The sequence below is a fragment of the Scleropages formosus genome, chromosome 15 (genome assembly GCF_900964775.1).
Source record: "Scleropages formosus chromosome 15, fSclFor1.1, whole genome shotgun sequence".
In the NCBI taxonomy this organism is placed as follows: domain Eukaryota; kingdom Metazoa; phylum Chordata; class Actinopteri; order Osteoglossiformes; family Osteoglossidae; genus Scleropages; species Scleropages formosus.
Window position 1 is genome coordinate 23,894,184 of NC_041820.1, and position 16,374 is coordinate 23,910,557.

The 16,374-nt window shown below is 42.2% G+C and overlaps 1 protein-coding gene across 3 annotated transcripts in view; it reads right to left on the reverse strand.

The window, feature by feature from the left end:
* The window catches only part of mdga2a (MAM domain containing glycosylphosphatidylinositol anchor 2a), a 240,961-nt gene extending 225,657 nt beyond the window's left edge, over positions 1-15,304 (reverse strand). For all 3 annotated transcript variants that reach the window (XM_018764196.2, XM_018764195.2, XM_018764194.2), the window contains exon 1: positions 14,356-15,304. In XM_018764196.2, coding sequence (XP_018619712.1) covers positions 14,356-14,431 — 76 coding nt within the window. In that variant the 5' untranslated portion in view covers positions 14,432-15,304. The remainder of the gene's footprint in view (positions 1-14,355) is intronic.
* Positions 15,305-16,374: the final 1,070 nt, after the last annotated feature.

The window sequence follows — 16,374 nt, forward strand, 5'->3', positions numbered from 1 at the left end:
ATTTTCAATATCTGAGGACAAGTAACTCATTTTTCGATTTTGAAATAGACTGTTAGCATGAAATAGGCCTAATTTCAGTAAAATGCAGAACTAAAGTGCACCTCAGAAAAAATAGTGATTGGGAAAACATTTGTATATATCTTTTGAAATATATAAAATGGTGCCAACTTTCAAGGGACTTGAATATTTTTGCAAAAGCACTGTATTTACAGAGGAAACTTCAGGTGTGCCTCATGGCCATAAAATACACTACATTTACATATTTGGTAAGGAAATTAATCTACGTTCCATCGTTTCATTAAAACCTAATCTGTAATGTATATGGGAATATACTGTACATTAGGAATAAAGAGAGGGACAAATCAAACTTTATGCAAAAAGGTCTTTTGAAGAATTGAATAAGCACAGTTTCAGTTTGCATGTATCCTATCACATTCCTAAAAGTGTACTATAGCATCTGGGGATACGTTATATTTAAATCACAGCTGAGAAGGTCCCAGAAACATCATGTGAAGGTGCAATGGAGTGAGGTAGATTCTGTGAATGAATATGAAGTCTTGTTCCTGGGTAGTGAAGGACATGAAGGCAGAGAAGGCTTTAGCACATGCAGATGACAATTCATCATCACTGACAGACAAGTCAACGTCTTGTTCCCAAGTCCCCGTCAGTGCATCATAACAGCAGGTACCAACACAAAAACGAATCTAATGCAAAGATCATACTCTTGGAACTGTTCAGTGCAAACAGCCATTTCTCAGTTTTAGTTAATTCTGTCTTCAGTCCATTCTCCTTTGTCATAGTTATAGGTATTTATCAGTTTGCAGTGGGTAAACCAGAATTATGTTAGACAGCTGAAAGGTGCCGTTGTTTGGTATATAGATAAATATGATATATCCAACACCCTTTTACTGAACCATTTCTAGAGCACAGTCTGACTACTTAGACAATTTTGGAGGGATATCTGTGCTGACAGTAGGAAGCCTTTGATGGTAGCAAGTGCCTTGGGTAGGCCAGTCGAGTGCGGGGGGTGAAGGGATAGCATGCCAGTAAGAAACAAGTTTAACCACATTAACATGCCACATTTTGTGCAAATTCAACTGTTGTCAGCAGTCTCCGTGTGTCCCCTTGACTTAATTCCCTACTGTCATCCTGACTCCACTTCCTGTCAGAAATGGTCTCTCCTCCCAGCTCACTGTGCAATGGACCAGGTTCCTCCAATCACCCGCTCCCCAAAATCGACTATCGAGTGTGACAGGGTAGGTGGGCAACAGCCGGTTAGATCACACTCGGCTTGCTCTATGTCTATATTCTAAGAACAACACAACATATTATGGTCCTACACTTCTGTATGCACATACACCCAGTAAAAATAAATATCCTAAAAACGTGAAAAAGAAAGAATGCTGGCTGGCAGTTTCAACCAATAAATAGACAGCTATACCAGCCCTGTTGAATCATTTTAAGAGGAATGTCTAAAGCAAAGATGGCGCAAAACAAAATGAAAAATTCAAAGCAGTTGCTTACACACACGCTATCCTCTTCCCTGCATTACTCACACAGCAATCTCAGACTAATATAATTTCTTTCACTGCAAATATTAACTTTAAATGCAATCGACACGTGTTTGATGAAAAGTGAAATTTTTATATGTACCGTCTTGGTACAGTTTGCCCTTATATAAATCTTAGGAAATGTTCAACGATGTGTGATACGTGAAGAAAAACATTGCATCCCCTCAATATCTATAATGTAATTTTCCATATGAGGCTCAAAAAAGGATTTTATTGAGATCACAGATAACAGAAAAAAAAATGTAATCCGAATGCTTGCAGCAAATATAGATTTAGTGTAACTGGGATTAAATTCTGATACTCAGTCTGACAAGAGTGAATTTCCCATGCAATTAATACAAATATTAAGTAAAGCATCTCATTTGTCTCGGGTCATAAGTTAACATATTGGGTTCAAAGCCATTTAGTTTAGGCCGCTAAAACAAAGTACAGATATAATAACCCTAACACTCTTATTCACAAACACACACACAAAAGCAGGTTGACTGTCTTTTTTTGCACTACACTGAATGGACACAGCTAAAAATAAGAATTTTTACACTGTCTCCCAAGCAACTAACAAGTGGTTTACTGATTTATACAGCTGGCTTGTTTTCACCATATACATTCAGAGTATGTACCATGAGCAAGAATAGCACTTTTTGTTTTGATTGCAAGGCAGCAGCTCTCAGCATTACACCCCAAGCTGATCTTCTGGGACAAAGCTTATGAACACCATTTTATTTCTTGCGTATAGTTTTAATAAGCACGTAAATCGTGGATATAAGCATAAAGCTTATTAGAGCAATCCTGCATTCATCACCACTTTTATTTTCAGAAAAATGAAGAACACTTAAAAAAAAATCGAAAAACTTAATCTCTTAACTTACACGTTAAAAAATTTTGCACATTTATTTTTCAAAGCCATTACTTTTCCTGAAAGTACACCATTAGCTGACAAACACCACTGTTTTATTATAAAAGACATTAAATTAGTTTGAAAAAAAAATATAAATAGCTGACGAACGAATTAGCTCTTCCTTATTGTACGCCACAGCCCTTGACAGTCTTCCCCCAAATCATGGGTAAACACTGTGTGGGATTTAATCACTTGGGCATCACAAGGCTCCACTGCTCCAGTTAGCTAGCGGCCGCACGCTAGCGCTCCCCTGCCTGTCGCAGCTCTTTAGCATTCAACTGTTACGCCCGCAGACTTGTGAAGGCGTCACTGTCACGGAGGTAGCTCGGCCTTGCTCCTGCTTGTCAGCACTGCTTAAACATTACACAGCACAGAGATAAGGAGCTGTCGGAAGCTTCTCCGCAAAGACAACGCCTGCCACTTAACACTTGCCATATTTCTGCCTTTACCTGCGTGCTGTGGGTGGGTAAAGGGGTACATGAGGGACACCTTCTCAGACAAACACCATATTGTAACAATAAAATAACTCAAAGGGGTCACTGACTTCAGAAACCTGGACTTGTATACATAATTTCTTCCGAAATGCAAACCATTTCACTTCATTGAAGAGCTTCTCTATAGCACATTGTCAGCACCAGCCATAACACTATTAATATCACCAATCCTGCATGACACTGTTTAAACATACAATGGAAAGCATTTGGCATAGAAGACCCTCCAAAATGAATTGCACTCTGCGAAAAACAAACCTGCTGATAAGTTCACTTACTGGCTACCTTTGCAAACATCGCTAAAGCACCGGGTTCTCAACTTATGAAAAAACTGGGAACTCAAGTCTGCTCGTACCTCCAAAAACATTTTTAACACTAAACCACAATCAGTATAAGCTGAATAGTACACATGTCCATCCAGTATTTAACAGTCAGTTCCATAATAACCCTAGACAAACCAATGATTAATAATAAAATATGTTTCCATTTCTTTATCAAACACCACTTGCCTAGTGCAGCCAATCCAAGAAAAAAGGCACAAGACATGATACACATGACACTCTAAAGGACAGTGTAACACTTTCATTACATGTTATGAGGTCTGAATTGACATAAGTTAAACTTGTTCAAAGGTACTTAATACCAAAACGAGTCATCTTCACAAGTTCATATTCAGTGCCATTGGCCGGTTTATCACATATACATGTCCGATGTTCATCGGCTACTCACTACATTCAAATTCATCTACACAATCGGTAAAAGTTTAATAAAACAGATGCCACTTCATTTATACGCAGGTAAACTTCTGTAAATACCTTTAATATAGTTTGTTTAAAAAAAAAATGTTATCATTAACTCGGAGCTGCATTAATTTAATCAATTAAATGAATTAATTAAAACTAAAAATAAAAACACTCTCTTCACAAATTCCTATTCAATAATGACTGTGGAATGATTCATGCATTAAATACGTGTAACATTCCTCATTTTATTACACACACACACACACACACATTTTCAGAACCGCTTGTCCCATACGGGGTCGCGGGGAACTGGAGCCTACCCGGCAACACAGGGCGCAAGGCCAGAGGGGGAGGGGACACACCCAGGACAGGATGCCAGTCCATCGCAAGGTACCCCAAGCGGGACTCGAACCCCAGACCCACCGGACAGTAGGACTGTGGTCCAACCCACTGCGCCACCGCACCCCCCTCTCATTTTATTACACACACACACACACACACATTTTCAGAACCGCTTGTCCCTTACGGGGTCACGGGGAACCGGAGCCTACCCGGCAACACAGGGCGTAAGGCCGGAGGGGGAAGGGGACACACCCAGGACGGGACGCCAGTCCGTCGCAAGGTACCCCAAGCGGGACTCGAACCCCAGACCCACTGGAGAGCAGGACTGCAGTCCAACCCACTGCGCCACCGCACCCCCCTCCTCATTTTATTATTGATCACAAAATTCAAGCACACCAGACAGGATCTGTGAACACGGTAAATTCACAGAAGCATCTAGAATGAAGGCAGTACCACGCTCCTACTGTCTGTCTATTCTGTGGGTGCATTCTGCTGCCAACTAATGGTTGCAAGCAGAAATGCAGGTCACTTTTGCGCCGCAATGGAGAAACTTTACAAAACAGAAAAATGAAGAAAATGCAATAAAAAATAAACTGGGAAGTGTTTGTGTGTTTCAAAATTCATAACTTAATTGTTATGTGTACTAGAAGAAGGCAAAATTTTTCAAAAGTTGTTCCACATTGAAGGGGGGTGCGGTGGCGCAGTGGTGCAGTGGGTTGGACTGAGTCCTGCTCTCCTGTGGGTCTGGTGTTTGAGTCCCACTTGGGGTGCCTTGCGACAGACTGGCGTCCTGTCCTGGGTGTGTCCCCTCCCCCTCCAGCCTTACGCCCTGAGTTGCCGGGTTAGACTCCGGTTCCCCGCGACCCCATATGAGACAAGCGGTTCAGAAAAGTGTGTGTGTGTGTGTGTGTGTGTGTGTGTGTGTGTGTGTTCCACATTGCAGCATGGTAGTGTTTACTGTAATGTTTACTGATCCAAGCGATTGTTTGGAATCATACTACATTTACATTCATTCACTTAGCAGATGCTTTTCTCCAAAGCGATGCACATCTCACAAAAAGACAATTTGATCACAATATTAGGAATGGTGGCCTGATGTGTTGAAAGCATAGGACTTTCTGCAGGTTAGATCATAGCTTTACTTTCTCCTTGTAAACCATTCTCTGCCAGCACTTCAAGGCTGGGTTGTCAATGTTGGCCTGCAGCCTTCACTTGCACTTATACAGAAACACACACACACACACACACACACACACACACACACACACACACACACATACAGTTCCTGGATGGACTTCACAGCACTGGCAGCTCCCTGACAAGTGAAGTTGCAAACCTGTGCACCCTGCCATAAATCAACAGCCTCATCAATTAGCAGTGGTGCGCACAAGAGCACATTAAAAAAGAGCACAGCTTGTGTAGCTCCCTACGGATGAGGGGTTTGCAGGACAAAAGCCCTGTTCCTGGTCTGTCACTTACATCCTAACTGCACTCTTCATTGGCTGCAGTCATGCTTCTTCTCTATACAAAATACATCAGGGAAACACAACGCAGAATACATATGATTATGTCCGTGGAGCCTGGAGTTCAGTCTCATGATGTATTACAAAAATCCTTGTGTGTAGAAAGGGATCACAAAGTTATGAGTTTTGTTACAAATTAAATCTGCCAAAGTTAATATCGGGGTAGAGGCATGTCTTCGCCAAGTGGAGGAACCAGGCAGAACTACCCCAAACATTGCAGCAGAAAACACTGGAAGCACATCTTCACAGTGGGGCACTGAAAAAATGTCCTTGTCAGTGTTTAAGTTGTTTCCAACAAGGGTCCACCCCCAACTTCCCAACTGGCCAGTGGAATCAGAAGGCATGTCCCCAAGATAAGAGGACAATGGCCCCAGTCAAATGTTTGGAAAATGAGGGATCTTTGCTCAGGGGAACAAACAAAAATAAGTGAGTGTGTGGCACAGAGAGTGGCACTGCTGTCTCACAGCACCTGGGTGATGCGACAGGATGTGGGTTCAATCCCCGCTCAGTTTGTCTGGAGTCTGCATGAGTTTCCTCCAGGTGCTCCGGTTTCTTCCCAAAGGCATACTGTACAGGTTCACCCATCGTGTGTCAGAGACAGTGTGTTCCACTGATGTATGGATGAGTGACCCATTGTAAGTAGTGTATCTAGTAAGTGTAAGTCACCTTTGTGACTAAGGTCTGTGAGTTGATAACACTACATAGATCTTGTTGGAAGTCACTTTGGAGAAAAGCATTTGCTAAAGTAAATGTGTGTGTTTGGCAGAAGCCAACAAAGGGGACTTTGATTTTCAATAGAAGAATGAATCTGAATAGCTCAGAATCTAAACATCTGAGCAAGCCACGAAAGAGCCTTGAGTGAGAGAGGATAGGGCAAGACAAACTTCACTTTTATGCAGTACATCACCTTTGGCGGGTGAGAAAAAAACAGGGCTCCTCAAAATAAGAAGAAATTAAATCAAACCGCTCTTTAGATTACAATAATATCTTTTGGGTTTTACTAGCATGTAGACAATGATCAGTGTGTCTAACAAATCAGGAATAATAATCACATTCTCTAATAACTCACACTGTACTAAGATAAGAAGAAAAGAAACAGACCTAGTTATAAATCATAAAGAATAAACCTGTTAATAGCAAGGACCCACTCCAGGAACAGCTGGGAGAAACTAAAGGAGCTTAATAAATAATAATATATAAATAATTATTACTTTTATAAATTATTTGTTACTTAGCTCACATTTTTATAAAAAAGTGACTAATGGGTCTTTATATAGCAAGGTATTTTCTGTGGAGTAATTCAAGGTAAGTACTGTGTTCTAGAGTATCATCTTTTCTGAAAGCCACACGTGGTCATTTGTATGCGTCCTCCAAGGTCTACATGAACGAAGACACAGTACTGACATCAGAAAAGCATAAGGAATGTCACTTTCTGAACGCTAATGCTTATTCTGATTCCAAGCAAGACATTCAAAGATAAGTGGACAGCCTGTCTGCATTATGCTTGGGAAACCAGGTTTGTACGTCACATTGAAGAAAAGCACCAGGTAAATGAATAAATGTAATATGATAACCTAATAACCCACATAAACGCAGGTTCCCATCTGACATTCCTTCCACTGTCCATAAAAAGTCATCATGGAACATTCTTGCTCTTTCTCACTCTACTGAACTCTAGACTCAACTGACAGCCACACAATAATGTAAAGCTTACAGTTTGAAGTATGTAGGCTGCAGTTCAATTACAAAGGTTTACCATTCAGAAAGGCAAAGCCACTTCCTTTTCCCAATTTATGTGTATAACAAAGGGCTTTTGTTCACTTAATATAAACAGAGCTGAGAAAAGGAAAGGAAAAGCTCATCTGCAATGATTTTCAGTTATGTATTCAAAAATCATATGGCGGCATGCAGCAAAAATAATCACTTCTCATTTTAAATGGTGAAATACATAACTATATATATTTGAAGAGTTATATCATAAGGGGAGGCGGTGGCGCAGTAGGTTGGACTGGGTCTTGCTTTCCGGTGGGTCAGGGGTTTGAGTCCTGCTTGGGGTGCCTTGCGACGGACTGGCGTCCCCTCCTGGGTGTGTCCCCTCCCCCTCCGGCCTTACGCCCTGTGTTACTGGGTAGGCTCTGGTTCCCTGTGACCCTGTATGGGACAAGTGGTTCAGAAAATGTGTGTGTGTGTGTGTGTGTGTGTGTGTGTGTGTGTGTGTGTGTATGTGGTTGTATTATGTTGCAAAAATCTATCTGTACTTTATATAGTTCGTCAAGAAATAAAGTGTTTCTAGGGTCAAAGTAAACATTTCAAGAATTGGAATATCATTGTGTAACAAAAGTATGTGGTACACTTGTATTGAACAACAATATTTTATCATCCTGCAGAACACTCTGTAGCAGAATATCATATTCTAACTAGTTATCAAAGCCATGTAACTTTTTACAACACCATCCAATGCTTTCATTTTAAATTCTCCTTGTGACACTCGTCCAAAATTTATTGGTCTTGTGCTTCATTAATATAAGAATTTTGAAAAAATTTAAACTTTCAAATAACTGCCTAAATAAAATGCTCTATAAGTTCAAATATGAAAATAAACACAGAAAAAACACCCTTTGGGATGTAGTATGCTATATGTATGATACATTCATCACATTCCTAAAGCAAAAACCACCAAACACTGTATAAAATTCATCTCCTTTTACTGTCCTTAACGGTTACATTAGTGACCAGGCTCTTATACCTGAAACATGCTTCACTACTCAGATATATACATATCAAATTTTCTGTTTTTCAGTTTTTATTTCTCAAATAAATAAGCGCAATGCATTTACAAATTTCTGGTAGCCTTGCCATGATTTTGCTCCTTGGAAAATCAACATCAAGCTCATCTTGGTTAGAATACTCATGAACATATTTTATTTTCATGGAAATATATTTTCTTTTAAAAAAGAAAAAAAAAAAACTCAGTTAACACCTACTGAGCGAACAGAGTGTTAGGAGTCACAGTGTTGCCATACTCCCCAAAACCTGCTACATACACCTATATTCTGTCAGTCTCATGACAAGAGAAGTAACAACATTCAAAACAGCACAGCGCATGATATTACAACCATATGCATATCTTTGAGATGAAACTTTGGATCAGATTAGTTCACCAATAGCAACACAGACAAGATCTCAATACCTGATCAACTTACTACAAAAGTGTCCTTTGCTTATGATGGGATTCTGTCCCGACCACATCATCGGTAATAAAAAAAACTCATGATATGATCCGTAAGGGTATAGAATTAACATGTATGAATGCTACATTGTATAGCAGGGCATTCTTATATTTTTCCAGCAATTTCAAACATAATTCATGTTAAATAGCTAAATAGTACATGTTATGGTGCACTATTATTTTCACTTTGATATTGAAACTTATTGCCTTTTGCTTTTTATTTTTAGCATCGCAAGAACGCTCACTTTTTTGCTTACTGGCCAGTTTAAATAAAACATAACTTGCAGGGAGTCACAAAGGAAAATTTTTGTAAACAAAACAGAGTTGCTGCTGTGCACCCAAACACTGAAAGACCAAACAATAAGAAATATGGTTCCTTGTGGCAGCGTGGCCAGTCGATGCTGTCATACAGCAAATGGAGTGGCTGTTACTAAACGTTACAACCATATGTTGTAACGAAAAAATAATAAAAGGTCGATGGAAACAGCCATCATAAGTCTAAGTGGTCTAAAGTCTCATGTTGCAACTTGAGGACAACCTGCACTTGAAATTTACCATTTAATTCCAATCCCTAACTTCACTTCCTGCATATTACTGAAATATTACCTAAAAGAAATCCAGGTAATTTAAATAATGTGAGAGATATTCTCTGTTGCTCTTTAATTTCCTTGTCATAGTGACTAACAGTGAATCACTTTGAAACTGGAATATTACTAGCTATAAAAATCATTTCTCCTTGGAACTGTCATTAAACTCTAAAGACGCACTGCTGATGTCAAATGAAACGTAAAAAAGTGGAAGATACGATTAAGGCTGTTGATCAAAGAAGTATCATAAGCAAACTCATTTTTTAACCGTCATAAAAAAGTGGTCACACTTACATCTGATATATGCTTTCATGTTGTGAGCTTCAAAGCAACAAAACTCACAAAACTCTGATTAGTGTTGAATGATTAAGGAGTGGGCGTTTGCGATAAAACTTTGCCACCAGCATTTTACAGTATAGTGAGCGAGCAGCCGACCCTTCAATAACCATTAGGTCTCCGTTGCAGAACACAACCGAGCAAATCCAATCCGTCTCTGTGTTCCTTCACTGTAAACGCACCAGAAACTGTGCATTTGGCGAGACAGTTGTGCAAATCAATTTTATTCTGCGTTCCATAGAGCCAAATGCTTTGAATCAGTGCATAATTACCTTTAAATGAAAAAGATTCCATTGCCTGTCTGACCGTGGTGGACTAATCTGCTCAACAATATGTAAACCAAATCTTCTGCAATGTGCAGATGCTGAACACATGGAAAACAGCTTGGTGCTTCCTCCCTCATTACATTTTCTCTATATATGAAAGACAAAAGGTATCTGACAGAATATATATATAATGTATATAAAATGCATTACGATGACCCTTAAACATTTTCTCATAATTCTTGCAAATAATGTATGCAGCCTGAAAACAGTGTCCAGTCTTATTTACTGAATTTGCCACATACACATGCAGCCCACTTGTGTGCACACTTTGTAATCTGACATACGCTTATTTTAGGGATAGTCCGAAAAAGCAAAAGTGCAACCTTATATGTGTATGAAACCCATATGAAGCGGCTGTGTCACAGAGAGGCTTAAACTTTAGGTCTCCCAAGCAATTTGGTACACCAAACACGAAAACTCGCAGTGGGTTCAGCCGGAGTCCACTGTGGTGTGTCTGTGGTTCGAGCTCTGGTTGGGGTGTCTTGTGATGGACTGGTGTCCCATCCTGGATGTGTCCCCTCCCCCTTCAGCCTTGCACCCTGTGTTGCTAGGTAAGGCTCCGACTCGCTGTAACCCTGCTTGGGACAAGCGGTTGTTGATGATGGATGGATGGAACACAAAAACTTGAAAACTGTTCTGCTTATAAGGCACACTTTTGTTTTTGTCTGTCTTCCTGTTCAAAGGGGAATTGTTTGATGAAGTCAACAAGTAGAAGCTACCTTACCAAGACCATGACAACAACTAGCAAATTAGAGATGTGTATGGTAAGGCATGGTGTAAGACATGCTACAGCTAAATAAGCAATTTGATCTGCACAAAATTACAGTATAAAGTTCATAACTGGTGCTACTTATAATTCAGCCGGGATACCTTGTTTATTGCCTAACTACCACTATATTTCAGATTCCATACCCTTTTTGTCCTACTTATCATATTATTTTTTTTTCTATTTTATTGCAGAAATGGAAGAGCACTGCATTGAAATACAATAACATACAATAAAAGGAAAAGGAAGAAAAAAATAACAGTAGCATCTCATTCAATACGAAAAATGTGATCATAATTCTTAATAAACTTGTTATTCTTATTGTTATCAATGAGTTTAAGAGAGTTTACAATAAGGGAAATCTCAGCAAGAAAGACATCGAATCAAGGCAAAGTCTTGAGAAATATGTTTCTGTGAAGAAAAAAATTTACAATGCAACACGAAAAAAAATAACAACAAGATCAACAGCATGGTCACCACCAGAAAAATAAAGAAATATATCTTTCAACTTCTCATATTATTCATGGTTCAGCTGGTGCTCACCACCATTACATCACAACATGATATACGTTCACTTCTGTTTCTTTACTTCAGGTAGGCCAGGTGTCCCATAAATAACTGAAGTAACTTAAAAGGCAAGATCAAAATCCTGCATAATCCCAAGTGAATCAGTTGGCTACCAATCCACAATCCACAATTTGTTAACATTACGTAGTCCCATTTACACAAAAGCTGCAAAAAATCTTCTTTAAACACAATTCCTACCAAAGTGATGTGTGATGACTGCATATAGTTATGCGAATTTTTCACCGTTTCGACGGAAACTTCATGTAATTTCAAATAAATGACTTACCATACCTATGCATGTTATCTATTTATTATGTTTGCGTAGGCTAGTTTTTGATGTTTGCCTGAAAGCAACATAATAGCAACGTTCAACAATAAAGGAATGTAGGGAAGTATTTGCACAAAGACAGAAATTGTCACCTTTCAGGACCAGAAACATTTTGAAAAAGCAAATAAGTTGGGTATGTTCCACAACTAATCACTGCTATTTTACTCCTCAGAATGCTTCATTTACGTCTTTATAATCTTAGAATGGGATTTACACTGATTGCCCCCCCAGTTTTTGTAAACAAAATACCAAGAAGGCAGGAGCTAAAACCATATTTTATACATCCATAGACCTTGCAGTTGCTTTAGTTGTACATATTTCTGATATTTCCATAGAAAGTATAAGCACCAAAACAGCGATAAATAACAATAGGTAAATGTATTTGCATTAACGTAATGGTCTCCTACAGATATTGTTATGCATTTTAAGGAAGCGAGTAAAATGTAATTTCTCAGGTATGAACCTACTTAAAGCTCTCTTCAGTACTAGGCTGGGAAAGGCAAACTGTCTTGTATAAAAAAAGTGAATGATTTGTACCACCATTTCAAAACCACACCGCCATTTAGGTTAACGTGACCTCACTTTTCACTTACTTTTCTGGCAAACAAAAAAAAATAAAATTACGCGTATTTGATAGCTAAGCTCTTTTAATTACATAAGCTATGCATTAGAAAAGCCAACAGAAGATATATGTTTTCATGCTGAATATATGTGAGCGCTGCATCGAACCTGATTTCCCACAAAAATATGAAAAATGAAAGGCCCACTGCATACACCTTTCATGTACACTGCAGGAGAGCTATTTTTAGCCCAGAGCCCCTCCTACTGCAAACGAAAGCAATCTGCATTAACATGATGTATTCTTACCACTGTCGGTGGCATTTAAATTATAATTTAATGCAATATTCTACTGTAAATCCAACGTGTTAGGCCTGCCAAGGCAGTATGCTGCTGGAACACAACATGAACCTCATCAGACCATGACATCAAAGATCTACCAGTCAAACCTCAAATTATCCCTGCATTCCTATGCGAGAACACAAGTGATGCTTTCCTAGCACATGAAAGTGATGCCTAATTTCTGTTTGTGTTTCATCAAAACCCAAATAAAATGTTCCGTGCAGCAAGACTAAAACAGTGAGACTCCGAGAAAGTGCAAGAGCAAATATAGCGAAATCTGAGGAATTATGCCTAATAGACTATTTTAAAGGTAAAGTTATTTGTTGGTGCACTTGGCATATGACATATGCTAATAATTCCATTGTTTCCCTCAATGTCACTCGCAGTGGCTTCCTCTCTGTCTCTTTCTGTGTTTGACACCTTCAATCCATCTGTCTCCGCATTCTCTGTTTCTCAGCCTCTTCTTCTGCTTCCGTCTGCCTCTCCTCCATCCCGTTGCCTGTCTCGCTCTCTCAGTGTCTCTCTTCATGTCTCTCTCCCTCTCTTTCCTCCTGTCCCTGTCTGCCTGTAGCTATACCCGTATCCTTCTCTCCATCTGTCTGTCTCTCTCTGTCTCTCCTCCACTTCCCACCATTCTCGCGCCTCAGCTGACGTCAGTAACACCACTCTATAGATAGCCAGTCCTGGGCGCTGTACAGTTACTCTCCCTTTCATCCAGTGCAAGCGATGATGATGATGATGATGATGATGATGATGTGTGTGTGCGTGCGTCACAGAACCTACTCGGTCGCAAATGCCTGGAGCAGCGATCGCACCGAGAACACACGTCCGTGCACACGCGGCGGGGAGTGCGCGATCAACAGGCAGCCAGCCCTCAGCTACCCATTTCTGCATAACGGCCCCACGACACAGAGACAGGGACAGGGACATTCAGGGAAGCCGCAGGGCACGATGCTCTCTGTATCCACCCTGACCGGCCTCGCGCTTCTCTCCCGCCTCTCCAACACGCCACATCTGCCGGGCGCGCGCACCGCGCCTGAGTCAGAGTGCCACCGGTTGCGCAGCGCGAGGCCGGAGTGCAGCGGGCCACTTCGCGTCACGCACCCTCATTTGAGCGCTCGGAGAAGAGACGAGAGGCACTCCTGTCCGTTTCGGCTATAGGGAGAGCCCAGCTCGTGCCTCCATACTGCGTGCTCCCGCTCCGCCGCTATGTGCGCTCGTGCGTCTCTCTCTTTCTCTGTGTAACCGTTAAAAAAAACCCGTCTTTACTATCATCATGCCTGTACACAAAACATGTATCTTTGGTGCACAGTAGTACCAGGACTACAGCTGATATATTCAGCGGCCGTCGTGCCACAACTAATAATGACATGTTTCAGACATATGTCGCCATGCGTGAGCGCGCGCTGCCGGTGCCGTCACTCGGGACACACCGCTCCCCCAGCCCACGGTCCGTGGTGCGCGTTCGCCGCCACGGTCTGTCAGGCGCGGGTTCACCGCGGCTCCACCACGCATGAAACATACATGTGCGCTCGCGGCACATCCTGCGAGGCGTGGAGCGCGCTCGTCTCCATGTTGGCACGCGGAGGAGCGCCAATTCCATCCCTTTTCCCTCCACAAGGTCACGGTGGTGTTTCTTAAAACGCTGCCGCCGGTATGTCCGCGTACACACAGACACACACAGGCGCGCGCGCGCGCGCACTCTCTCACTCTCACACACACAGACACACACACACACACTGTCTTACCGTACACTCCTTGGCAATAAACGTCCTCCAGGAGCACAGCAAGCAGACACAAGATAGAAGAGAAAACTACATCCATCTTTACGTTGATGTCAACATATCCAGCTCGGTGGCGGCAGCAGCTCCTTCCTCCTCAGGCGACGGAGAGAAAACCGCGCTTCTCACAGTTGCGCGGAAAAATACAAGCATTAATTCGGTTTGTTTATTTTGTTTATAAATAATACAAAAATGTCCTGTAAACGATAAACATCAACTGTCCCTCATGTCGGCCGACGCCGCTGTCGCGCGGTGCTTCGGAACTGTGGCGGGGAGGAGGAGGAAGAGAAGAAGGAGGAGGAGGAGGAGGAGGCGCGCGCGAGCGAGCGAGCGAGCGAGCGGCGCGTTCACAGTGATGGAGGAGGACGGAGGGGAGCGCGCGCTCTGGCGCGGCCAGAAAACCAATTAGGAGGCGAGCGGGGTGCGTGACAGCGGAGAATCGGCGGCTCCTTGGCGGGGCTCGGACGCGTTGGACGCTCCCCGGCGGCGAATCACGCGCAAGCACTCGCTCGCACCCCCGCGACGTCCAGTTCCCGCATCTCCCATTGCAACGGTCAGGAAAAGAGGCGCATCCCGCGAGCGTCTGTCCGAGCAGGAAGAGCGCAGCTCCGCTTCTCGCGCTGTCCTCCTGCCTTGGTTAATATTCTTCACACACGACTCAGAGGTTCCGGCGCGTCGAGGCGGGAGGATGCGACGCCCTCGCGGCAGCGGATCCGGGGAGCGCGGAGCGGACGACTCATCTCCGGCGGACGGGCACGAGGATGCGGATGACGACGAGGAGCTCTCCACTGACAGCAGCGGGGTTCGCACCTGATCACGCGTAAGCGCAGAGAGGAGCTCGTGAATTTGGCGACTGTCAGTTTGTGTGTGTGCGTATGTGCGTGTGTGCGTTCCCCCTCCCCCCTTATGGAATGAATGTGTGTGTGTGCGTGTGTGTGTTTTTAAGGCTGGACCGGTTGGGAGAGAATTGCTCACGTTGCGCAATACGTGCTTGTGCGAGCGCGCGGGGCCCCGGCCGGCCTACAACGTCAGGGAGCGCGTGACTCCTCCGCGCGTCTCAGCGGTGCGGGAAGCGGCGAGCAGCGCGAGCGGAGGTGATGCTGCCGAAGCCTCGGGATATCCAGCGAAGCAAGAATAATAATAATAATAATAATAATAATAATAATAATAATAATAACAACAACCGTGGACACATTTCACATAACCGATGAGTGACACAATCGAAGGAGGTTGCAAGTAATTTTGAAAGGGTCATGGACGTTGTTGAATGGAACACTGTTCGTGGGTCACACGGCCATAACAACAAGGTTATTATTATTATTATTATTATTATTATTATTATTATTATTATTATGTTATTTTCGTCTTTCGAATTAGACAAATATTTTAACTGGTTATTTATGAATTGAGATCCCTATAAGAGACCCAAGAAATACATTCATACCCTTTACAGAGGATGTCTGCGGTTCCCATTAGAGTGATATTCTGCACTTCAGTCACTTACTATTATTATAATGACAGTCTACGTTGCTGGAGGGGGACTGTATGTGGTGGAGAGCTCTGCTTAGCCTCATGGATTCTAGGCCTACATGTACACCTGCATAAGTGGCCTATCCTGTACTGTGATGGAATTGGACAGACCAATAAATAATTAAACAGCAAGCAAAAAAAAAAACAGGTTGCCTCTCTTTTTTAACGAAACATGTCTGTAAAAAATAAGAAATAAATGAAATATCCCAAATTCCTTTGAGTGTCTTCCCTTTGAACTATGTAGAACCGATTCGGGTGGGTATCAGGAAAAAGGCGACCTGGCCGCGCCTCTTCTTTTGAGCACACAGAGTCAGGAGGTGCACATCTGCTCACTTCCTTTCAACTGCACAAGCCTTTTTTTTCCTTTTTCCTTTTCTGTTTCTTTTTTCGCTCGATTGCGCAAGACTGCCTACATTCGGCCCTGAGAGCACAGTGAGGATCTCGAGAGGAGACCGA